At 38.1% G+C, this 26,935-nt stretch overlaps 2 protein-coding genes across 3 annotated transcripts; one reads left to right on the plus strand and one right to left on the minus strand.

The window, feature by feature from the left end:
* Positions 1 to 3,660: 3,660 nt before the first annotated feature.
* Positions 3,661 to 13,294, plus strand: LOC131437932 (protein charybde-like). Of its 2 annotated transcripts, none has more exons than XM_058607623.1 (4): positions 3,661 to 4,624; positions 6,012 to 6,423; positions 6,521 to 6,631; positions 6,744 to 13,294. In XM_058607623.1, exons 1-4 carry the CDS (start codon positions 4,507 to 4,509, stop codon positions 6,826 to 6,828), a joined length of 726 nt encoding a protein of 241 aa, XP_058463606.1. In that variant the 5' UTR covers positions 3,661 to 4,506; the 3' UTR covers positions 6,829 to 13,294. The 2 variants fall into 2 exon arrangements, with proteins under 2 accessions (XP_058463606.1, XP_058463607.1); XM_058607624.1 differs by lacking the exon at positions 3,661 to 4,624 and adding an exon at positions 4,745 to 5,318.
* Positions 13,295 to 15,627: 2,333 nt separating this feature from the next.
* Positions 15,628 to 16,211, minus strand: LOC131439178 (uncharacterized). The gene is made up of 2 exons (XM_058609896.1): positions 15,965 to 16,211; positions 15,628 to 15,908 (listed from the first exon to the last, which is right to left on the minus strand). Exons 1-2 carry the CDS (start codon positions 16,209 to 16,211, stop codon positions 15,628 to 15,630), a joined length of 528 nt encoding a protein of 175 aa, XP_058465879.1.
* Between the last annotated feature and the right edge of the window lie 10,724 nt (positions 16,212 to 26,935).

Below are 26,935 nucleotides of genomic sequence, written 5' to 3' on the forward strand. Positions count from 1 at the left end.
CTCCAAAACTTTATCACTACTCATTTTTTATATAATAAAAAATTTTAATAAAAAAAGCGATTTAAATAAAAAAGATCGTTGGTAACATTCGAACAAAATATTGTGCAAAGCATTGGCTTGTGAACATGCAGGAACTGAAGAGTTTGATTATAATAGAGGATCTCATTGTAATCACTTTCGTGAAAATTTTAGATCAAACAATGTTCAAAGACCTATCAGTATCCAATACAGCTTAACATATTTTGAGAACTTTCAATTGATTTGAAACATGTATTCAAATTATGAAATACTGTTCGTTAGTTTTGAGTATACATTTCGTTACTGTTTCAGTGAATATTGAATTGTAATTTTATGTAGTATTTGAATAAACTATGTTATACTTTCAATTGTATTATCTTTATTATTCTAGTAGATATTATATATAATCTGTTGATTACTTGCTCATTAAATTCAAAATTCGGATTCTGTCGCTTCTAGTCAGCATTATTCCTAGTAGAAAATAATTTTTGTGCTCATTATAAGATAATTGTAACAAATGTAAAATAGATTGTATTTTTAAGTTCTTGAGGATGTAGCTTAAATTTCCTTAGATGCGAATTCTTTTGAAAATTATAGAACTTTGATTGAAAGCAACTAAAACACAATTATTATAGACCATATTTTATGTTCGTCACTGATTTACTACAGTCATTTTATCCGAAAGGCGTTACAATTTTTGGATAACCAAAATCGAAATCCAAAGAAAGTAAATTATGAATTCCAAGAATCAATTCGGTAGAATGTTAAGATGTTTTGCCTGAAATTTCAACAGCACTGATATTTATCAATATAGCATAATTAATATAATTGATATCAATCAGACGAAATAATTGAAAATACTAGCGAAAGTTGAACCTTCGAAATTCTTCATATTTGTGCGTTGATGGATTCCACTTATCAGATGAAGTGATGAGGTATAGGCAGTCAAATGATAATCTATTTCACTGAAATTCAATGCATCATCGCAGCAATAAAAAGAACTGTTCTATTCGATTAGTGGAACCTGTATGTTAAAAATCAAAAACGGAATACGTCACAAGCGGAATTTTTCACCCATAATTTTAATCTGATTTTTATTCTTTATAAAAAGTAATCTTTTTCAAATAAAAATGTTACTCGCTCTCAGGGAAAAAATCGATTAAGAAATTACTTTGCATCACTAATTTCCAAAATTTGCTATATGACATTCTACAAAACATCTATTCGTACTTTTTTATGTTCAACTTCTATAAATCGTTAGTATTTTTCTTATAATTCACTAAATTACGTATTTTCAGCGAGCAAATAATATTTTGCAATAAAATTATATGACTTCTCCTTAGCAAATCTGTTATGGAGTTGTGATCCAAGACCAGACTCACTGAACCACAGATATAATGTGTTAAGTTCAACCCACACAATATTGCCTTCGACCATCATAAAAATGAATTATGACTTCCAGACATATAAATTAATACAGGCAACAATGAAAAACGGTGATAATCATTAACGATTAATTTTATTGGGATTTGGAATTGGGTTATTAATGAATGTTTAGGGATTAAACTGTTACTTAACTTCATGAAAATATTTTCAGTGTAAAAAAAAGTAAGTCCGAGAATAAATATTTCCGCTTTTGGCGACTTGAGGAGCTTATGATGTAATTGTGATTTATTCTTGATCAATGACAGTTCGCCAAAAAATTCACTCCGAAGTGAATTTTAGAAATTCTCTGTAATCATCAAATTTAACTAGAATCAATTAATTATTCAAATTCCTTCGTCGTTCGCAATAAGGAATGCGTAAGGCAAACTCATGACATTTTTACATCATATAATATAATGGGAAATATATGAAGCGAGAAATCGTACAGTGCCTATATAAAAATTACCAAAATCATAAGACAGAAAATTCTGAACACGTAATGAATTGGATATTTACTTGGTTCATAAGTTATAGGCCTATAAAGCTCATAAATGCATTTTCCCAGGGTTGGAAAAAATTATCAGCCCATGTTAGCAATTTTCACTGTGATTTGAAAATTAATTTGCTCTCTCAAATCATATTGCGAACTCAAGTTTTTATTGTTGTAAATTATTCAATCAGGGCTGTCTAGGAAGTTTAATCAGGACTTAATAATAAAAAATATATTTTGTTCGACTTTTTACTAAACTGCACTATCTTCAGTATTGTCAGAACTGCTTTTCATAAATACATTGTCTACTAAATCTAGGATATTACATATTTTGTCGAAATAGTCAGAAATCTGCCACCGATAAAAAAAAGATGGTAAAAAAAAATCAGATCCGCACAGAATTCATTACTGTTAATTCTATCATACTTTGATGAACCATAAAATTTATCTAAATGTTTTCGAACAATTTCCATTTTTTGAAACCGATAACTGAAACAAATTTCGCGTGGTTCGCACACAGTTTTCCATTCTGTTTCACTTAGTCGCCAAACACTTTTCCAGACCGAAAAAATTCATCACATTTTTCGATTTTCTAACTCAATTCAAAAATAGCCTGCCAGATGATTTCGCCTGTTTAGGATGAATATTTTTTTGTCATTGCTCCGATAATCGTATTATTTTCTCGCTGCTTGCTTCGTTGTTCAATTTCTTAATCCTTTCCATAAGTTTTCAACAGCAAACCTGGAAGTTGAAACCCAAAACGCAGAGGGGAAGGTAGTCCAGTGCCGAGTACAAATCGTCACCAAAGGGCTTTTTTTCTCGACAAACCAGTGAAAAATAATATTGATATTTTCTCTGCTCCAATCGCTCTCCCCACCTAACCGGGGGTCAGCCGGAACGTAGAATAGTACAAGAAAAAGAAGTCAAGGAGCTAGAGCCGCGATACACAACCAGTTTTTCACACAAAGAAGCACGAATGGACACTGAAGCACGAAAGAGAAGAAGATGTGATTACTACCTAGTCGGTACTGTGCCGATCGACGACGATAACCGAAGCGACAGCCGATTGCATTGTTTGTGCGTGTATCTTTATTTACTCTGTACGCTCCTTCACCACCCGCTCATATGAGGAATGGTGTGAAGGCCTGGTCTAATGTATTTCAGGTATAAGTAAGCAACTACTGGAGTTAAGCACCAACACAAGTTTACAGCTCGCAGCTGGAACTTATGTAAATTTCCTATGTAACCGCACTATGCACGAAGTTGCAGGAACGAAGGAGCATGAGGCGACCGAACGGGGCACGAAGTCATTACAAAGCAAACGATAAAAAACAGCCTCTTTGTTATATACTCATGGTGTGTTTCAGGAGGTTTCTTTGTTCACAGCTGAAACATATAGAACTGCAGGGGAGCAACAGGAGAAGATAGTGGTGTGAGGTGGTACGTGTGTGAGAAAACCGAACGCACCGGCAACCGGCATTGTGCCGGTGCCGAATGTTGGAACTAGGAAAACGGTCTTCATCTATAGCAATGGCAATGAATCGTGCCAAAGCCGAGGGAAATCGTGCACATATTGGCAAACCGAAGTTTTCTGTAGTGAAGTCACGTACTCCGCTTGCTAAGGCAAAACGCTAGTTGAAGGTACACAACGAAGCAGTAAAACGATTGCAAACACGATTCAATGCTTGCATGTATTGGTTTAGATTATAAATAGAAGGTCTGGCTGCCGGCCGGGTTAGTTAGGTTCTTTCAATTGATCAAGTAACATCGTACATGGAAAGAGGCAAAAAGTGCCGAGAGAAATCAGAGTTTTATCTGAAAACTTGTTAGTCAACGCAAGAGCAAACTATACAACACAGAAAATAAAAAGAGAGCCAGAGAGTCGTTTTTCTGTCACATCTGTAATAGAGAAAAGTACACACAACGTTGAGTTATTTTGTAATTTTTATCATTATTTAGTAGTAACTTAGTAGACTCTTAACAAATTGTCACCAAAAGTTACAAAGTGTTTGTCTGTGAAAAAAGAAGCTAACATCGAGATTCTAGTGTGATATACTGAATCAAATTGAGCACCGTTGTACTGGAGAAAACTGAGTTTTCCACACGCAAGCAGCCATTGAGAAGAAAATCGATGAAAAACGAAATTGTGTAAGACACACTGCGGAAGTCGAAGTAAAAAAAACAAGCTATGCTCTAGCAGAACTAGTACAGTTGAAAAAGTTGTCGTAAATACTTAGGATTTTCAAATTTTACCCGACACTCAGGCGGAGGGTTGAGAATCAATTGAAGCAACGGCACCACCATCAAAATACAAATATAAATGATGAGCAGATTATTTGAAAAGAGCAAAAGAAATAATATTTAAAAATTACAAGTTAATAGAAAAAAGTGATAATCAAGTGCTGTGAATTACAAATAAATCTTTATCTTAAGCATAAGTTAGGCGAGAGAAAAGTCGACAAACGAGTCCTTTCACGAGAAAAAAAGTGGAAAATAAGTCAAAAAGAGAAGTCAAACGAAGCATAGTGATCGCTTGTCAAGAGCACCAGTGAATCAAATATCTACCTGTATTTATGAGTGCGAATTTTGCTGCCATCGACGATTTGGTTGAAGAGTTTCTGAAAATGGAACTCATTTCCGTTCCTCCGTATCCAGGCCAATTGGGTTATCTAGGATCAAACAAAGTCAACGGTGAGTATTGACCAAAAATCTGGCTTCCTCTTATTCCTGCTTGATTTTCCCTGCACTCGAACCGTTAAATTGAGTTCAGTTTGATTGAAAACCTATTACTAATGCGAGTCACCGCGATTGTTCTCACCCTTTCGTACTGGACGCAAGATGAACGACGCGTAACGAAAACTCTGAAAATCATGTTACATCACTCTTCCTCTTGGCCCAGATCAATGCTCGCTACCCCTCAAGACCGACTTGCAAACCAACTGATTTGAATAAGGTATCAAGTTTTATTCACTGTTGCTAAGTGAACTTTCTCGAATCTCGTGCCGATGAGCGAGTCGAGAGAACACGAAAAGTGTCGCCTGCGTACGAATCGAAGAAAGAAAGGGAGTAAAAACGAGAGCGAACCCGACCTCCCACACTACTGCTCAACAGTAACGAAGTAATTCGGCTACCAAAGCGAATGAGCGAGAAAGCGGATTCGCTGAAAACATATGAGTAGTCACACCGATAAACAGCTGATTGTGTATTGCACGGCCTAAACTCGAGAAGTTACTCCACAACTTTGCGTTCATTCGCTCTCGAACCGTTGACCGTGCAACATCTCATTCTGTTTGCTCTGCCAACCCTACTTTTGCAAAGCTGGCCTTGCCGGTGGAAGCCCTTGTTACTCTGTTCGTTCGCTGCCTACATTCGCGAATGTGTTACAGTAATGCTACTTTTTTTCTTATTTTTTCGGTAAATAAGTTTGCTACAGGAAATCTTTGCTTTCTGACAGTTGAAATGAAATTTCTCACAGTGCTTGAGAAACCTTGTTTCTCCGTAAGAAATATACCGCTAAGGCGGTGAGATTTCTATTCGTAAGTGTTGAATTGGAGAAATAAACAGCTGTTTTTTGCTGAATATTCGTTTCCAGAAAACCTAACCAAACCTAGAGTCAAATATTTTTTCTTGCATACTTTGAAAAATGACATAAAAATCGATACATTTTTCGCATTTCATTTTCTCCCAGTCCGAAAGGTTGTAGATGACGTCTAATATTCCTTTCGGGGTTTCATTAACTGATTTGCTTTTCGACTCTCTCATCTTACGGGTGCGGGTACAATAAAATCGATCGTACCATGGTATCAGCCGGTTTTCGTATTTTTGTGCGACCAGGCCAGTCGGGAAAATCTTGTTATGGTGTCGTTTGAACATGTTTTTGCACCTCGCAGTTTTTCATGATGGTGATTAGAATAATTAGAACCAGCTGGTAGATTCCTGTCGTTATTGATTCAACAGTAGTAGAGTGAAGATTAAATTTCCCATTTACTCGGTTTGATTATATTGGCAGTGGCAATTGATACGAACATATAATGAAAAGGGCAACTTCTGAAAAATTCTTCTGTTATTTTCTGTGTAGATTTTCGAACACCGTTGATGCCGATTGCGGCTAATAGTAATAAAATCTCCAATCAACGTCATCAGTCACAGCATCAACAACAGCAAGCAGGCAGTCAGCGCAATCATCATCACCATCACCACCATCATCATCACTACCAGTCGTCGCAGGAGAATCATCAACAGCTGGAACCGGCGACGATAGCCCTTACAGCGTCGCCTCACGAAGATGCCCTGCAAGCACTGGCCGCCCGGCTTGAAACGGAACTGCGAACGGCCAAACGGCGGCATTTAGCTTGTACCGAAGTATTACTCCCGGCTGACCTGCTACACCGGATAGCATCTCAGATGTTTGAACTGTCTGAAAAAGAACCGTGTGGCATTCGTGGCTGTACTGTTTACATCGAGTTCGAGGACGAACCGGATAATAGCAGGTATAGATCGTCCTGTCGAATAAACTGAAAAATAGTTTTCTGTTTCGATACGTAAATACATCGATAACAATGCGTTTTGCTTTTTTTTCGTTTTCAGACGGATCGCCGCTATGAAAACCGATCCCACGACAGTATCCACCTTTGAGCTCTACCTCACGCTTCGACAAGATAGGAGCGGATGGACTTCAATACTGCCACAGTTTCTCAAGTAGGTTTCTTATCATTATGCTAGCATTTTTTTGTTTTCGTACCCTTTAAATCTAGTTAATTTCCGATTTCTTACTCAATATTTTTCCCTCCTCTCTTTCTATTTCTTGCAGAAACCTGGCCCGTGGCAGCACAATCATGATCAATCCGGAGTTCGCGTTGGTCAAGAACAAACTTTATCACGCGTACTCCGATTAAACTTCGATTGTTACTTTCTCCATCGCCAACCCAACACGCGCTACTTGGAACGGAGGCGGAATTAACAAAATAAAGGTAGGAAAGAATTTTCCAACTCTTTTCAACAAAGAACAAATTTTCTACCTGTGAGATAATCGAGAAGAGCACAAGCTCTCCGTCCGCTGCAAGCGGCTCCGGAGATCTTTGGCCCAAGGCTGCGATGCGCTGCGCGATAACAACATACAACATTTATTTTTAAGTATTTTACGAATATTCGAAACTACCAGGTCTGTCGTGCAGAGGTAAAGTGTAGCAACCAACAAACAAACCAAGTGAAGTTTATGTTTCTAGAACGCTAGCGAAAACAAAAACAGATTTAGCAAGCAAACAAAAATCTTGCTCATCGTTTTTTAAAATTTTTTTTTGTGTAGAAAGAATATTATAAACACAAAGATAAAAAATAACAGTTCGTCGCCATTGCGAAAGTTTCGAGTTTAAAACACAAATAGCAAGACAAATATTGTGAATAGTTGGAATGCAACACATCGATTACAGATAACCAGTTTCGTTGTCAGTGTTGAGTAAGAAAAAAGCCTTGGAAAATATTCCAACAAAATCAATATAAAAAATCAAGAAAACCCGAAATAATACTGTAGTGCTCATCGTTTAGCTACTGCTAGAGGGTCTGCTTATATTTTCCAACTGAAATTTTGTGATTATTTCCTAGTGATTTTAAACCAAGCTTTCCTGATACCCGGTACGGATGAGAATTTGATGTGTTATATTTTCCTCACGTGTCGAAAGAAAAATAATGAGCAACCTTTAAGATAAGGAGCGGAATTGTGATCAAAAGTTTAACATCGTCACCGCTCAATATTTTCATTTATTCGTTCTCGATATTTGCATGTAAGGTGTTCAAATTGACTATTATATGGCCAACAGCGGTTTTTCCAATTTCCGTTTTGAATATGTTTGAATTTTTTTGACAGCTCGGAATGTGAAATGTTCCTAGGAAGATAAATTCAAAATTTGCAAAACATCAAAATCAAAAAGCAAAGTGCTGAAACGAGGGAAATGGGAAAGCAAAGTGAAAGAAACAGAAGAAAACGAAATCGATAAAGCATTTGTGAGTAATCTTTTTATTAAAGATGTTTATGGATAAGACAAAAGTTATATTTTTGGAGAAGGAATTTATTTCGCGTCATTGTCTCTGTGTATAAATTATTGATTAATAATTAGCTGTTAGCAAACAGTTTTAATTTGTGATAATCGCGCTAATTAAGGATTCAGTTCTGTTCTCTTCATTGCGAATCAGACAAAATACGGACCATTTTGATCTCAGTTTAAGTAATCGAGTAATAGTAATAATAAAATATTCAGGAAAAAAAAATTAAATAGAAACATCCAGCTTGTCGTTTTTCTTAATTTGCTTCAATATAATAACACAATAACTTTTACACTACTTAGGAAATTCTGGGCGAAACAACACCAAAACACAAATGTTTATCATCAAATTAAATGCTGTGGAGCAAAACACATATATCAATTACCAGAAACCCTCCTTTCCTATGGCAGAAAACTCTGATAAAAAAACACACAAGCAGTATAATAATCGCAAATAATAAATGGTTTTTGATCATTACACAACCGTCACTGATTTTTTATTATTATTATTATTATTATCATCATCATCATCATTATTATTATTACTATTAAACATTCATTGTTTGTTACATCAATTATATACATATACATAAATATATACAACGGTATGTGTCTGTAGTGGTTATCAACAAATTATTAATCGATAACGTATAGAACCGCGAAATTTATACTAACGCAAAAGTTTGAATCATGTAAGAAATACCTTAAACCATTTATTTGCTTTGATTCGGTTGTCAAGCATTTTTACTTTTCTGTCGCTCGAACAAACATACACAGAAATTGTATAAATTTAAATAGTAACAGAATCGAAAGCGACAACTTCCACTTATAACTGAGCTCACCAACTCTCGCGTTCGATCTCGATTTCACCGTGGATAGGCGTGGAAAAATTAGTCTCTCAGTAAGGGCGAAAAACTTCCTTCTCGGTACATAAAAGGTTGATCGTATTCGTCGACCAATGCACATGGGAAGTGTATGCAAAATATCCCGAATCTAAGTAACTTGATCAGTTGAAGAATTAACCACCCTTGAAGGCCTGTTAGCTCTTTGCTGAAGGCCTGTTAGCTGTGTGCGGGAAGTTTTTTTCTTACGTCATCGGCCGCCGGCTATAACTCGGTACTGAGTGATGAAAGGGGGTGAGTCAGGTTTCGATCGGAACCATTATGATTTTCTCGAATGTCGCCTTCGATTCCAAGAGCTGTCCCACCATTGTGATTTTTATATATAAGTTTGTAGAGCGAGTTTTGAATAACAAAAAACGATTTGAAATGCTACATAGTCTTTTAATCGTTTTGTCTAGAGCTAATCGGAAATATAACCGTAAAATCGAAACAATAATATGATAAAGAAAAGAAAGTAATCTGAATCGTGATTAGCGTAAGAAAACACATATTTGAAAAAGTAAAGAAAAAAACAAACGAAAAAATTGCAAACAAAATCATAAATGAAAATAAATAGTAATATTACGGAAAAAATGGAAAAGTGAAATGTTTGATACAAAAAAATATTGTGTGTGTGTGTGTTTTTCTATATTTATATAATATATTATATACATATATATCGTAAAAAGCATAACAAATTTAAAATATTAGGATTTTGAAATTTAATGATCTATAATAGCAGAGTAACAAATTTTAAACATCCAGCCCTCAAAATCCAAGTCGGAACATTCACACTTTGCTTTCTGTACTCAATAATCATACCGTACTAAAGAAGTAGTTTCAAACCTTGAAGCGAACCAAACGCAATTAATTCTATAATTTCGTCCCCATATTTATTATCCTATCCCCAAATTCAAAAAATCCAGAAAAGAATAAAAACATACAAAAAAAATATAAGTTCGGTAATTGGACAACGAAATTTTTACCTTTTGACTAGCGAAAAGGATTTTCGGTGTTTTCATTCGCTCGCCACATATAGGGTTCAATCTGTGCATGCATAAGGTCACACACCGGTTCTTCATTCACAATGGATGACCTTCGAAGTAGACACATTGTGGTGATGATGAACAATTGAATGAAAACTCGAATTATTAAAAATCTCGTGTTAAAAAACTTCTCAAAAATGTGATAAGATCTTAGTTGAACAAATAAGAAAAAATGAAAATATGATCAAACATTTGAAGCGAAATCCATATCCCAGAATTTGTGGCAGCAAAACGCAAAGTAGAAGGAACTAAAACAAAAAATAATAATAATAACTAAACTCAAACATTAACACGAAACGTAAAATACTGTATGCATGTATTAGTAGTTTTTCGTATACTTATCAAAATGAAGCAAACAAAACTAGGAGAAAAATCATAACAATATCATAAACATAAAGAAAGAAAAAAATCATAAAACACACCTTTTCATTTCATTTTGACAATTTTTAGGAGTGGGCCATCTCCCTATTTTTGAGCGGCTAACGATGCCCCAGGGAGAGGACCTCTCCAGCGAAAACAAACTGTTTTTAATTTCCCTTGTATTAGTAGTACTAGCGGAAGAGACAAGCACAACGTGATCAAGTAATGTTAAAAAATAAAAGAGGGCTAAAACCTTGCAAAAAATACCAGCTGAATGTGTATATGTGTACCGATACATATATTCAAATAAAAAAAAAACAAAACTTTGTAGACTGTTAAGGATTCAATCTCGTTCATATCGACGATAGACAAACCCTTTTGGATAGAGTTTCTCGTGCAAACCGTGAGGGGTTTCCGAACTCCCACGTTGCGCTCTCGCGTGCGTATTCTTCTAGTTTCTGAAATTGGTTTGTTTTACTCAACTGCTCCTTCGTGCGAGGATGAAGAGGAAAACCGATCGTGTACAAATTAAATGGATAATAATTGTTAATTTTTATTAGCTAGGATTAGTAAGATTTACTAAGTGTAACGCGAGCGAGCGTAGGCATTTTTTTATAACCCTCTACGAAAAAGCAGTGCTAATGAGCATCGAACGGTTCGATTTATATAGACTATCTATTACTTACAAACATACATACATACACACTCAGCCCTGTAAACTTTTGTTCTGATTGTAACGGTGGTGTTACACTCTGTTAATTTGATTTCGACCACGAAAGTGAGTGCGATTTTCAACATTCAATTTCGACGTGTGCAAGTGTGATCCAAATGAAAGTTCGTTTGTGTCCCATTTTTAAATCCTCTTTTTGTGCCCAACAAATTCAGAACAAAAACACAAAGTCTTAGTCATTTGTTTTTATTTTACTTTGTTATTTAGTCATGCTCCGTTTTTTTTTTTGTTTTTTAATTATAAATGATTAAACTTAAGTCGATTCGTATAGAAGAATTTTCACTTTTAAGACGCAGAAAATTCTAATCGTGATATATGTGATTAATGAACGAGCGCGACCACGAGCACGAACAAAGTAGACAATACCACAGGCGAGAGCGAGCGGAAGAGAAACCCCTCATCGAGAACAAGTTGCCGAGAAGTTGTCGAGAAGCTCGCGCACTGCACTATTTTTTCTCTTCTTTCAACGTCAGACTTTTTATCGTTTGACACATAATCAGTATTGCAGATCGCTATTGGTTTGTTCTTTGCTTTTTCCGCAAAAGTGTAACGATTTAGTTGTACCAAATCGAATCATTCTTCCTCCATTTAAGAGGGGACTTAGAAATCTCCCAAGTTTTCAGTTTTTTCGACCTTTCATTGCAACGGCCGAAATGCTCGGAAGCAAACAAACAAATTCGAGCCAAATGTTCATTCCAAGTTTTACTGCTAATGAAACTTTACTGAATTTGGTTGATTCATTCCTCGTATCATTGCGACGGTGAAGTGCAAAGTAAATCGAAAAATACGAAGGGTTTTGGCCGTTTCTGATTCCACACGCAAAACTACTTAAAGCCAAATTAACGAGAAAGTAGCTACTCAACCTATCCGATGGGCGGTTTAGCATTTCCCCTTCTGGTTGCGATTTTCAAGCGATGTGCGAAGGAAACCCACAATAAACGAAAACGAAAAGCGAGTTTTGTTTTTAGGTTAGGTTTTTGAATTAACTAGGTAACTACGTTTAATGAATTAATAAACGAAAAGAGCAGATGAAAAGATTTTGTTTGTTTTTTTTATTGAGCAGAAAAAAGGAAAATTGCGTTGGAGAAGAGAACATTTGTAACGGCAAGAAAAATACAAAACAAAATATTAAGTGATAGTATCTAAAAGTGATAATAATTAAGAAAGAAAAGTAAGAATAACAATTATAATCAAGCAAGAAAAATACAAATAATATTAATTGTAATGAAACACATTAATTATGATATCATTTGTAACAACAGAAAAAATGAGATAAAATGTGTAGGGCGAATCAATGGAAAACAGTAAAATAATAGAAATCCACCGTTTTAAATAATATTTTCTCTTTCTGTGGTCATAATGGAAGCAAACGTAAATGTATTATGACGAAAAAGAAACATGAAAAAACAATAAATAAAAATTCTCTAAAGTGAAAAATCAAATGTACATCTTTTATTTGTCTCCCATTTTCTACTCTCTCTATCTACACTCTCAATTGCATTGTCTTCTTTATTTTGTTTTCGCTATTGTTCGCTTTGACAGTGTATCCCTGTTCGTATAAGAAAACTACTCATCCTACTGCGTCTCGAAACAATCTAGTCAATCCGAAAATCAATTGTGAAAATATCTAATCAGAGAGTGCTTTAAGTGAAATCTAAAGCTACCGTCGAGAGTAGAGAATACAAAACCTCTCATTACACGACACAGAAAGAGATAATATTTCAACCAATTCGTACAAAAAAATTAGTCTTCATCTTCGATATCAGTTTGGTGAAGCGAATCAGACAAAAACCAATCGTTCACTATTGTTCATTCGTCGCTCATTCGGCTCGACGTGACGCTTGCGTTCGGCGGGAACTGGTTTAAACATATTTAAGTGGAAAAGATAATGGGGCAAGCACTAGCTCATAAGTTTGAAAGGTCAAACAAAAAAAAAAACTACTACTACTACTACTACATAATATTCACTACTTACAGTGAAGAAAATAAATAGAAAACTTCAGCTACTCAAGCGCCATGTGAAATCTAAATGTCGATATCGAAGCAAACTTCGAACCCATGAAATGATGATACAAATTTGTAGCTCGTAAGATTCGATCAATCGATTGCTTTAAGTGAAGGGCAAACCTGATGATTACAAATTATTATTGTGTTAAATTCTTAGTTTACTTAAACCTACAGGTATCCTTGTAAGTCATAAATGATGTTTGTGAGCCTATTTTTTGAAGCATAATACACACAAAAAAGACAAATTCTATGAATAATAGAAGCAAAAAAATCAGAAAATAAACTTTTTATACAAATAATCATCTATGTTACGAATACCATCCGAACCACAAAACCCATGATCTAATCTTGAATCCGCGAAAGTGTATATTCATATATGATGTGCGTCATGTATCAAGGATTTCTTTTTTACGTAGTTATGCTGTATCAACAATCACCTTCGTCATCGGCAATGCGGTATTAACTGACGGATCGTCACACGTAGTTACACGAAAGGACAAAAATCGGCTTGAAAAAACAACAAAACGTGCGTTGTACAGTCTCAACATTTTTGGACTCTTTTTTACGTTATTTTAGTAAAGATAAACCGTTCTCTAATGGCGTTTTCGTTGAGAAAAAAACTCAAATCGGTTTCGATCCCAACTGCTGTCAAATGTACTGGTTTGACTGCTCTTGGGGTTTAAACTAGGATAGTTTTAGTTTCAACCGAAAACGACATAAGAATTCGATAATTGACTATTTCAGGTGAAGCTCTGCAAGTGTGAGCACATCGTTCGGCGATAAAATTTTCCGAAGAACAAATTTCATCCGTGCTTTTGCGACTCGGTGTGACGATATAGCAAGGCTACCATTGGTAATCAGTGAAAGAAATCAGTCCATTAGACTACAAACGAAATTTAACTGTCTACATCGCTCTGTAGCTGTGCCTTCCACAGGCGGCATTCAAAAAGAAGTGACACCTTCGAGAAAGAAATGAACTAAGTATTTTATTTCGCACATCCATTTGCGGCGACAATCATCAATCGAAACATTAGTTACCCAAGGTAATGCAAGGATTATCATTTCCACTAAACTAGCTGAAACAATAAACTATAACTTTCAATATTCTATCCTTCATTTGGTATGTAGTGATTGCACATAGTTTGCGTTTTAGCGAAGCTCGAGCACTACATATTTTCATTCAATAAGCAACTGCAAATATAGACAGTTAACTATTATTTTAATGCCGGCGCTGAGTGCACGCATATAATATTATGAATAAATTACTATTTCGTAATGAAGTTCATAGGTTAGTACGCGTGGTTGATCGTTTATATTAAATCTTCCTTGCTTCTGTAGATAACTTGCTTTTGACACATCTACAGACTAAATTGACCTCAATCGGTCATTACGTGTTTTGAGAATCCTCTCTGAGTATTGACTGGCTCGAATTCATCTTTATCAAGTAAACATATTGTGCGGCAAATAGTTGTTGCAACGTATTGTACGATCGTCTGCTAGCGATGTTCATTGGTTGTTCATTTCATTAGCGTCCCTCATTCTCTCATGCTTTGAATGCATTAATCAGCTATATCAGAAGATTTCAGAAAACATGAAAATGCAAAACAACATGAATCATTTGCATTCTCAAAAAAAAGGACATTTCTTCGAAGTGTTATTATTTACATTTCATCTACTAAATTGAACAATATTTATCTAAATTATCAGTATAACGCTTACTTTTTGAAGAAAGGTTACTACGAGTAAATTGTATGTATGTATGTATGTATTTTTTTTACAAGGTGAAATACCTGATGTCGGTTGGAGGATAGCTTCCGGTTCACTGGTGCCCCGACGATATTAACGGTACTACACTACGGTCTACTCGTCTATCCCCGACTAAGGACCTAGACTACACCGACGGAGAGTTCCTCGGCGAAAGAATTTCTCCCGGGACCGAATCTCCTTCTACGCCACGCGGGACACCCAAGGAGTGCCGAGGTCGGCTCCGCGATTCCGGTTGGAGCATGGCGTCCGGTTCGCTGATGCCCCGACGACTCGAATCGGTGTTGTGGCGTCTACTCGACTAGTCTCCGCCGAAGGATCTAGCCTACCGCGACAGAGAGTTCCCCGACGTTGGAAGTTCTCCCGAAACCGACGTTTTCGATACCAGCAAACGACCCGACCGAAAGGATGCCAAGGTCGGTCCAGTGGTTCCGGTTGGGAGATGGCGTCCGGTTTCACAACGATCCTTACGATGCTATGACGTGGTATACTCATTTTGTCCCCGACGACGGATCAAGACTACACCGACGAAGAGTTCCCCGACGAAGGAAGTTCTCTCGAGCCGACGCTTACTCGCTGATCCCTTCTCCATATTCGCTGCAACTCCGAGAGTATCTGTGTTACCACTTTTTTTACTGCATTCCACGTGCCTTCTTCACGACACATTTCCTCAGATATATTATCCACCCTTAGGGCAGGCATTTCCCTACGTACTTCCGCAAACCGGGGACAATCGAAAATCACATGTTCAAAATGGAGATGCTCCGTGACCACACTGATGCAGATACTTCTGGAAACAACCATGGCCAGATAGAAACTGCGTTAGGTAGAAGTTTACCTCTTCGTGTTATCTATTCATCCACGGCGACTAATGTGGAATGAACCGGTGAGCCCATCTACCTTTCTCCGTACCATCCCACTCCTGCTGCCACTTCGCCATCGAATCGATTCGAACCATCGTTCGCTCGTTTCTGGTGGTTCTACGCTGATAACACTCGATATCCTCTGCCAGGGTGATGTAGATTGGGATCATCCCGGCGATAACGCTTGCTGCTTCGGACGATATTGTCCTGTAGGCTCTCGTGACTCGTATGACGATAAGCCGGAATGCTCTGTTCAGCTTTTCAAGGTTCCTCTTCGTTTTCAATGCTGTTTCCCAGGCAGGAGCACCACACCGTAGTATTGACGAAGATACACTAGCTAACAGACGTCTTGTGCTGCTTTTCGGGCCACCGACATTTTGGCATGATCCTCGTTATTGCATTTATCGCCTTCGCGGACTTCTCGCAGCCATAGTCGACATGGCACAACCGGTTGTCGATCATCACTCCGAGGAGCTTCAGAGCTCGCATGTCCCCCTACATCTATCTCGATACGCTGGATAGACTTGCAGTTGCTCACCAACAACACTTCCGTTTTGTGGTGAGCTGTTTGTAGCTTGACTCCGTTCATCCAGCCCTCAATCGTGATTATCGTCTCTGTCACCGAACATTCTTCACGTCCACTGTGACCACGGCGCAGTATCGGCAACCTATTCGCTTCTGTTTGGACGCCTTCTCAGCGCTCTCAAGCACTGTCCGGATTGCATCAATCGTCGACACTCCTTGACGGAAACCGAACTTCATGTTCGGCAATCCTCGTTCGCCTTCCGTGCATTTCATTAATCTGTTGAGAATGATTTTCAGGAGTTTCCCAAGTGTGTCCAGCAGGCAAATAGGCCTACACGAGGCAGGATTACCCGGTGGTTTACCTGACTTCGGCAGCAACACCAGCTTCTGGATCTTCCACATGTCTGGGAAGTTTCCTTCGTTCAAGCACTTCTGTAACACAGTTCGGAACATGTCTGGATACGCCAGAACCGCGGTTTCCAACGCCACGTTTGGTATCCCATCCAGGCCTGGAGTTTTCTTGGCTTTCAGTCTCTTTCAACTTGTTCGGGCACATTTCAGCTACGGTGGACGAACCCTTGATTTTCGCCACCACATCCTAGACAAGCCCCACAACTCGCAGTTGCCGAGGGAGGGGTCACCAAGCCCTTGGACAAAGTCCCTGCTGCCCCAATGTATGTATGTATGTATGTATGTATGTATGTATCCCTCCCAACCTCCCTCAGCAGAGAAAACCGATTGGAAAAACTCTGCTACACCTATATGCCTCGATCCCCCTGGTACCACTGATGCGACTGCTTCAGGGGGGTGGCAATGTGCTCCTGCACTCTACTATTGCTGTACTCATGCACTTTTGGTCGCTTCTAATCCGTGCTCATGCACTTATCGTATTGCGCAAACTCTTCAAGCGATCCCAGCTTTCTCTGTAACTCGCTCCTCCACTTTTTCTGTAACTCCGTCAGCATTTTTGTAACTGCCCTGCTGATCGCGTTCCACGTCTCCTCAGTGCGGAGCATCTCGTCGACAACGTTTTCTAAATTTAATGCCGGCATCGATCTTCTTATCGCCTCGAATCTGGGGCAAATGAACACTACGTGCTCCGGTGTCTCCTCCACGTTCACGCACTCCGGGCAGAAGGGCGAAGCGGCATGGCCAAACCAATGTAGGTACTGCCTGAAGCAGCCATGACCAGACAAAAACTGGGTTAGGTGGAAGTTCACTTCTCCATGCTTCCGCTTCACCCAGGTCGACACATTAGGGATGAGCCGATGGGTCCATCTCCCTTTCTCCGTGGAATCCCATTCCTGTTGCCACTTTGCCATTAAGGCCGTTCGCACTAACGTTCTCACTTGCCTGGTCGTTCTCCGCACGTGGCACTCGATATCCTCCTTCAATGTAATGCAGAATTTGATCATCCCTTCAATCACACAAACTGCCTCCGACGGTATCGTTCTATATGCGCTCGCTACTCGCATGGCCATGAGCCGGAACGCACTGTTTAGCTTCGCCCGATTTCGCTTGGTTTTTAGCGCCGCACCCCAGGCTGGAACTCCGTACCACACATAAGTAACCAATAGGCATTAAAAGCAGTTCGTGAACAGCTTCTGCTGCGGCTCTACGGCAGCCCGGTAGAGCATTAACTTCACCTCAAATGCTACCTAAAAACAGCTTTTGGCAAATTGTACGGCTATTTTACGGCTATACCACTTCAATCTGACAACTCAAATGTGTGAAATTTGCATTGGCAGCACTGATGAAAACAGTGGCATTGAAGTGGCATCTAGAATGTCCGATTAATGCTATCCTACTTTTTAATATTACGGCACCGAAAACCATTAAAAAAAATATTTGATTTTGCTTATGGTATGGTTCCGGTTATTATTATTTCATGGCGGAATACCTCCATTATTGTCACATAATCAATCATCCAACTTACAGAGTACATATTTTCGTTTATTTTTCCACATTTATGTCAAAGTTTTTCTCGAACGTTGACCTCCAAAGCTTATAAACGGGATTTGAACCTAGTTGCCTCTGATACCAATTGCTAATCATGACGTTGTTACTCGATGATCTGTGGATGATATGCAGAAACGACAAGTTTCTGCTCCATCTGAACTGAGCTTTCCATATCAGTATTTTCTATCTCCTATTCTATAAAACAAACTCTCAACACAAATACTTAGATATGCTACGTCATTATATCATCATGGTTTGATGTTGTGACACATACGAGACGTTCGCTTTTGTTAACAGGTTGTTTGAATATACACACCAATATGTTATGGCATCGGCGTGTAGGTATCGGTTATCGTTTTTGTATTCGTGAAGGAATGCTAGTGGATCGTGTGAGGCATAATTTCGTTTTGTGGATTCTTTTGACAGCTCACTGTTAACATTATCTTGTGCAAATTTGAAGTGCGGTTTCAACATAAATTTAAATAGACAAATTTGATGGAAAACAACTCCCTGGGGTCTAGTTATTAATTAACTTTGTTATGAAAAGCAATAAGTAGAATTTTCTTTTGTAGACACAATGCCAAAACGGACTCTTCGTAAAAAGCAGCTTGTAGCTGAACTTGTCGATTCTTCGTAGCATGGAAATATCAGCCATCAAATATCTTGTGACATGGCAACACAAACAATACGGGATGAGTTAGAATTTACTAAAACAGTTGATACAACTGAATCTAAACTCAACAAATGTTTAACTCTACTAGCCCATGTGAATTCAAATTGTGATGCTCTTGGTTCCACAGAATCTGTTCAGTGTAAACACGAAATACAGAGTGTTGCTCTAAATAAAATAACCCTGAAACCAGTCAAAAATCTTCGTGAATTAGAAGTTTTGGAAGAAAACTGCAACAAAGAAGAATTTGTGAAATCAATCGTTTTCTCGATTGGCCTACTTCACGGTCGTCAACGATATACGGGTAAAGGAATTACCGTTTGCAGGCCCGTGCGCAGGGGGGGTTTTAGGGGTTTTAACCCCCCCTATGAAGAATTTTTTTAAAATTAAGTTTCATGAACAATGGAGTACTTATTATATTAAAGTGCAAATAAGAGACCCCCCCCTCTTTAATGATTTCTGCGCACGAGCCTGTCAGAATTCGTTTTACATTGTCAATATAGTGGGTGAGGCCCCTTTTCGCCTTTTGGACACCCCCCTCTCCCCTTGAAACCCCCCCCCCCATGGATGATTCCTGCGCACGGGCCTGACCGTTTGTCTTCAAATCATGGATTACTTATTTGATCGCCAGTTTCTTCTTCTTTGTTCGTGGACTGGCACAGGACGAAAATTTGCTAACCAGGAAACGGTACAACAGAAGATTCCGTTCAGTAAATTCGAGGCAGTGATTAACGCATTTTATCAAACCGGTCTTCATTCGGATCCCGAGTTTTCAATGGTTGAATCTAAATCCTTTTTACATCGTTGCTTGAGAAATGCGAAACAAAGATTTTCCGATATTGGTGGCACACGGAAACCATCTGCACGTAAGCGCAAAACTATCAAGGAATTAAATCAGCTGGACAAAGAGTCTCAAGAGGATAAGCATACAGGCGGAAGATCTGTTGAATCCTCTGGTCAAATCTGGACTGTGGAAAACGCTGTTGTAGAGTGATCATTCAGACGATCAACTTTTTATTATTATTCAATGAATTTTTAAAAACAACCGAAATCGTTATATTACTTTTTTTTTGCATATAAAAATAAACACAAACATTTGTTTTTCATATTTTTTTGTCCTTGTTTATATATTTGCATTTGGAAGAATGTGATGAAGTGGTACAAAGACTTCTATTGTTAATAGGGATAGGCACAAGTTTACAAAAGATTTCTGCAATAGTATACAACTGACAAGTCATGAAATCATTATCATTATATGTGCACATCACATTCAGGTGGCATGATTGAAGTGGGATTTGGAACAAGTCAATAGCTTTTACGAGTTCTTTTCCTACTATTCCATCAGAAGTTGCATGAACCATTGCAACCACGGTTTTACTTGTGGTGAGAAACCATTTATCAGCGAAACTATTCAATAATGTAAATCCATTGTATATGATTATGCGCAAAAACGCTGTTGCGTCTTCCTTAGATTGAAGTTGAAGCAAAGGATATTTCATCAGCTTCACTTTATTATAACTGTGGCGATGTTTTTCGGTAACTCGATTTATGATCTGATTTAATGGTAATCTGCCAGATCGCACAAGACGTTTAATTTGAAACAAATGACTTTCGAAAGGATACGATGATAATGTTATCAATGTTCCAAATCGTCGTACTTCATCTACAATGTGTACAAGATTATGTTGGTTACTGGTAACAAATTTAAAACACTTTTCAAAGCATTTAACAAATTTTTCAAAGAGCATTTGAGCATCCGGTAAGTACTTTTTGTAACATTCAGACGAACAAATAGTAACAGCACAAAATAAATTTATGAAGTTTTCATAGTGCTCATCATTGATGAATTCTGACATAATGCCAATACCAATGTAGTTTAAGAAAGTGGAGCACTCTGAAGCTTTCCAATGGCTTAAGTATCGTAATGCGCGTACCTGACGATGAATTTCTAATGGTAATTTGATGCTGCTCAAAAACTTATCGAAGGTTGATGTATCGCTTGACCACTTTTTATGATACATATGGCCATCTTTGTATAAACTAACCCATTTTTTTGTTATACCAAGATGCAGCAAGTGTAACGAATCGCTAATGATAACGTCTTCTACTATATCTATAGGTAATAACAAAAGAGGAGTATTTACATTGATGATCTTCAATTTTCCATTCTCGCGAGTTTTATAAGTTTGATAATGTCCTCCATAATTTTTATTGCGAAATTCAGAATCTGAACGTCTAGATGCAATTGTTGTAGGATATGTGTTCATGTGTAAATCCTTATGATATTCTCCAACAATGGTGCATTTCAAGCATCCGTGGAAAGCATTGAAATTGACAGTACCTATAAGATAGCTAGAAAATCAATTGAAATAATTGCCATGCCAAGTGTTTAACCTTTTATGAATGCCCGCGCTGGTGAATCACAGATAAATGCTCTAATGTTAACACGTAATAGATGGCCGTTGATGAAAATACCCGTATTCAAAATAGGCAATGCTTCATTGACAAATGGTGCTAAATATTCTTCCACACGTTTTGGCTTAGTTTTACCATAAAAAATACCAATAATCATAGGATTCACACTTGGTTCTTCATGTATGTTAAATAAAATAGGCCATACTTGGTCGGTTCCATTATTAAATAGCGGTAAACCATCAATGTTAATGTTAATTATTCGCGAAGTTTCAATGTTGCAAAAAACATTACGAAGACATATTTCTGCGAAATAAAATTTTTCATTAGATGAAATGTTTGATTTCTAAGCTTATTTTTTTTACCCAAACCTTGATGCCAATATTGTCCGCCTTGTATTTCAGTAATGGTAGCGGATTTTCGAGGAGTTTCAAGTAAGTATCGTGGGTTCTTGGGAAGCTTGTAATCATATTGTGACAGATGTGACAAAAGAGGTTTTAATGCTGATGCGTTATTTTATATTCCAAACTCCATTGATGTATGAAAGATGTGAGATCTGAGCATGCCTCTTCATTTTCAACATCTTCATCTGATTCACCATCAGGACTGTAATAATTACTTTCTGAAGCTGATTCCCATTCATCAGGAATCAGAACAAATTGGCTCAAATGGCACGTTCCCCTTGATATTTGGAGATTTGTGCCTTGCCATCAATTTGTTTTTAGCATCATTTTCCCGATATATAAGAGGGAAGGATTGAAAGGAAATGGTAAGGGTTGGACTAGGAGGATGGGAAAAATTGACGACACAAAAACACATAAAAGCAGAAGTAAATTCTGCACCCCTAAGGGATGCTGAACAATCTGCTGAGGATCACATTTAGTGGAAGCAGAAGGAAATTCTGAACCTCTACGAGGTCCCGAACAGTCTGCTGTTAATAAAACCTCCAATCCCCGAGAGGATTTAGAGATCTTACAAAAGCGACACCATTCTGCACTCCCGGAAGAATGCAGAACGACTCGCAGTATGTACGAGCAGAAGTAAATGCGGTACCCCCCAGAGGATGCCAAACAATCTGCCAAACCCTATTTAAGGTGAATACAGAAGGGATTCATTCACTCCAGGAAGAACGATGAACCCTTCTGACTATAGCTCCTTACCACATTGGGTGAGAAACGAGAGAATATCCTTCAATTTTAGCTCCGCATACACAGACTCAACCATGTATGGAGAACCAAAAACCCGGATACGTAGCTGCGTCAATGCGGGACAGTTACATATCAGATGATATGAAGTACCATAATCGCATTCACACAAATCACACGAATAATACTCAGCACGTTGAATAGTAGCCATGTGATAATTGAGTTTGCAATGTCCAGTCAGAGCTCTGACCAGAATACTGCAATGTTGCTTGGAGAAATGCAGTAGACACTTTGACATTTTCAGATTTAAATCTGGTAGAAATGCTTTTGTCTGAGCGCAAGTTTGCAAGCTGCGCCAGTAGCTGGCATGTTTGGATGCAGCCCAAGAACGTATCTTGTGCTTTATCCAACTAGTTGAAAGTGGTAAAGCTGGTTCAGGACCAACGAAATCATTCGTTGCACCAGCTCTAGCCAACTCATCAGCCCATTCATTGCCAGTAATACCAGAATGGCCGGGTACCCATATGAAGTAAACAGCATTTGAAATGCTGAGGTCTTCAATTTGAGTTCGACATGCGATCACTAGATTCGACCGTGAGTCATTCGAACTGAGTGCTTTTAAGGCTGCCTGACTGTCGGAACAAAAATAAATACGTTTACCACAGATCCTCTGCTGAAGTGCCGATTGTACTCCACACAGAATTGCGTAGATTTCTGCTTGGAACACAGTACAGTATCTACCAAGTGAATGAGACTGCTCCAGCCTATTTCACGACAGTAGATACCAGCACCAGCACGACCATTCAACAGAGAACCGTCCGTAAAACAAACTATGTGTTCATCAAGTTGTCGTTCCAGACAACCAGACAATCATTCCTAACGAAGAGGATAGCTCACATTGAATGTTTTAAAAGGAAAACTGCATGTGAGAGTTAGGTCACTAGGAGCGAGTAAATACTCATCCCACGGAACCATTTGAGACCACAAGCGAGTGTGACTGGTAGCATATTCTAATGGGTTACTGTTCCAAAGCCCTGTAACCCTAAGACGGTATGCACAAGATAATGCTTCTTGTTTTAGGAACACATGTAGTGGTTTAATGCACAGTAGCGCCTCTAGAGCAGCAGTAGGAGTTGTCGTGAATGCTCCTGTCATCGCCATTAGGACCATCCTTTGGAGATGATTTAGCTTTGACTGAACTGTCGCGACTTCTCCTTTCTGCCACCATACAAGACATCCATATGCTAAAATAGGTCTAACGATAGTTGTGTAGATCCAATGAATATATCTGGGTTTGAGTCCCCATGATTTTCCAAAAGCTCGTCTGCATTGGCCGAAAGCCATGCAAGCTCTTTTAATCCTGAAATCAATGTGAGCAAACCAATTCAGTTTTGAGTCAAGAATAACCCCGACGTATTTAACTTGATCGACCACAGTGACCCCTGAACCAAAGAACTGCAACGGACGAGCTCCTGTAATTATCCTACGATGAGTGAAAAGCACCATTGATGTTTTGCCCGGATTTACAGATAATCCAAACCTGACAACACCATTGTTCATCAGATCGCAGGGCTTGCTGCATTAAATCAAAGAGAGTGTTAATGCTTATACCGGTCATCAATATATGATAATCGTCGGCAAAACCATAAGTCGGAAATCCAAGGTTATTAAGTTTCCTTAACAAACTATCAGCGACTAGGTTCCATAAAAGTGGGGATAGTACACCACCTTGAGGACACCCACAGACACTCAGCTTTCTAATCTCTGGCCTGCCGAAGCGATGATCAAAGAAGTTGATTGCTAAGCATTGCGTGTATCCAGTAAGGGAAAAACCCAAGATATTCCGTTCACGACTGCAATGTTTAACCTCCTGCAGCCATTCAGCCATCGGCACGGAAATACACCTTGACTTAGGAGTTCCTATTTTTGTGGCCTTTTACGACATGGAATAGGAAACCAGTGGATCAATTCTTGGTAAAAAATAATCCCGCCGGATGCCACACGGCTTACCTGTTTGGTGGACTTATACCACCGGTACAGGTGGACCGTAGCGTTATTCTTAGCAGTTGGGAAACCGCTACCGACACTACACGGCTATCTAGGCTGCTCAGAGAGGGAAGTTAACATTGATGGTCAACTTCCATGGATGGCCGAGCAGCCATCAGGACTGTAATAATTACTTTCTGAAGCTGATTCCCATTCATTGTCTTCAGTATCCAAGGCAATATCATTACTTCTCAAAGTAGTCAATGTGATACGAGCATTTCTTGTCGAATTTACGGAAGCTTGCTGCATATTACTTAGAACAGAATCAGAATTCTCATCTTTGAATGCAATATTTTTAGTGTACGAATGTTTCAGTTGATCGCGTAAAGTTGATACGTCCATTTCACTATATCGCTTTACATTTCGATAATAAGAACCACTTCTGACAATATTTTCCCATTTTTTTGAGGCACTCATTTTCGTAAACTTTTTCCGCCTACACCTGTTTGACTATTTTCAAAGTAATGTTCTTGCTATATTTTGACATATTTAGACATTTTGGATGTATTCATATATAAGGCCAAGATAATGCTTATTTACGACAATTTTGAAATTAATCTGCAAAATGCATTCGAAATGCTTGTATAAGATTGATGTGCGGCTATTTATAATGGTTGTTTTATTCTTGGGGTTAATAATGCTTTTATGCAGCTGGTGTGCATTTTAAATTCTAATATCTGATATCCACCGTCGACTTTTCCTTCCGAAATCCGAACTGCAGTCGTGACAGTCCATTCTCTCCTTCTGTAAACGGCTCCACCCTGTTAAGGATGACCTTCTCCAGCAGCTTCCCAAGTGTGTCCAGCAGGCATATCGGTCTATACGATACTGGATCCCGGCGGTTTTCCTGGCTTTGGCAGTAAAACCACACACCAAAAAAATCTTATTATTACAGATGACACAATTGACAACTCTGACGCAATTACATATGACACATTCCAAATTAAGCTCCATTTTTAAGTCATAAGCGACATTCGTAACATTCTTTTATTTTCAATTTAAAATAATGTCACAGAAACTATTTTTGTGGAAAAATTCTCAATTCTACTCGTTCGAACGAAACTTTAAAGCAACAGATTTAGTTTTCAGTGTAAGACAACTTAAAATTACACGACGCGGAAAATAATATAGCATGCGAGGCATCCACGAAAACTAAAATTCAAAAGCGTTTATAACTTGAGTTAAGTGTATCGTACTCGAGGTGAGTTTTATGAAGTTAATTTGTGAGTTTTGCGGGTTGTCCGCTGAAAATGTTGATTTTTTTATTAAACATATTCGGTTGCATAGAACCGAAATGAAATTTGTGTGCCCTTTCGATAAATGTGGAGTAATTTTTAAATCGTTAAAAGCGTTTGTACCACATCTCCGGCAACGCCATATTAGTAAAAAAAAATACAGTCGAAATGGAGTGTCCGGTCATATTATGCGGTTTTTCTGCAGTAGAGTTCGCAATTATGACCAAACATATGATAAATCACATAACAGAGGGTACACCTGTATTTTGTCCACTGAAGTGTCGAACAGGAAAACCATTTGGTACACCCAACGCATTAAGGATACATAATATGTATTTTCATAGAATAGGAAATCTAAAAAAACATCCAATTTGCGGACTTCTGCCGTCCGGTTCTATTAATTTAAAGCATGATTTACCTCAGACTCGAGATGCATCTTTTGACACGAATGGAGAAAATTTGGGTATCTCCGAGGAAAAGGAAAGGGAAGAAGAAAAAAATAGACTCGAAATGAAAACGAGCTAAGAGATGATATTTGGAACCTTATTTCTGAAACTCTTGTCAAAAAATCATGTCACTGATGTGGTTATCCAAGAAATTGTAGATGCTTTACAAGAGACAATAGTCATAGAAAAAAAAAGATTACGCTTCAAATGCGATACCTTTGGTGATGAGTTTGGATTATCGAACAACGTTAAAGAAAAACTGTTTCATTGTTTGTGCGTAGATAATCTGTATAGTGATATGTTTGGCCCTAAGGGGAAATTTAGATCTAATCATACCCGAAAAAAGTTTTTCAATATGAATTTCGCTTATGTTTCCCCTGTCCAAGTATCATTGCAAAGGGATAAGGACCATAACAGTTGTTTCTATTACTATGTTCCTATTTTGGAAACTCTCACTTCGATGCTAAACGACGAAAACATTTATGAGGCCATATTCCGTAAAAAACTGTCTGTTTCTAACCACATGACCGATTATACAGATGGACTTAAATACAAGAATAGTGGATTTTTTGGCAGAAAAACTTTGAACTTATTTTTATATCAGGATGCCGCTGAAGTGGTGGTTAATTCTGTTGGAAACGCGACTGGTCGTCACAAATTAGAATGTTGGTATATGGTTGTAGGTAATCTTGATCCGTACTTACGTAGTTTAACAGAAAATGTGCATTTAGTACTACTGTGCAAAACGAAGGATTTTGCGTATTTTGGTACCGACGCTATTCTTCGAAGGCTAGTTGAAGATCTTAAAATATTAGAAGAGTACGGAATTGTAGTGAGTGGCGGAGGATACGAAGAAAGATTATATGGTTCCGTAT

Source organism: Malaya genurostris, chromosome 3 (assembly GCF_030247185.1).
Source record: "Malaya genurostris strain Urasoe2022 chromosome 3, Malgen_1.1, whole genome shotgun sequence".
NCBI classification, from domain to species: Eukaryota; Metazoa; Arthropoda; class Insecta; order Diptera; family Culicidae; genus Malaya; species Malaya genurostris.

Bases quoted from the DNA above. Each gene is read 5' to 3' on its own strand.
- LOC131439178 (XM_058609896.1), bottom strand. From the start codon at position 16,211: ATGAACGGAGTCAAGCTACAAACAGCTCACCACAAAACGGAAGTGTTG. The intron at 15,909-15,964 runs GTTAGCTAGTGT...CCTGGGAAACAG, and splicing joins AAAAGCAGCACAAGACGTCT to CATTGAAAACGAAGAGGAAC.
- LOC131437932 (XM_058607623.1), top strand. From the start codon at position 4,507: ATGAGTGCGAATTTTGCTGCCATCGACGATTTGGTTGAAGAGTTTCTG. The intron at 6,424-6,520 runs GTATAGATCGTC...TTTCGTTTTCAG, and splicing joins GACGAACCGGATAATAGCAG to ACGGATCGCCGCTATGAAAA. The intron at 6,632-6,743 runs GTAGGTTTCTTA...TATTTCTTGCAG, and splicing joins ATACTGCCACAGTTTCTCAA to AAACCTGGCCCGTGGCAGCA.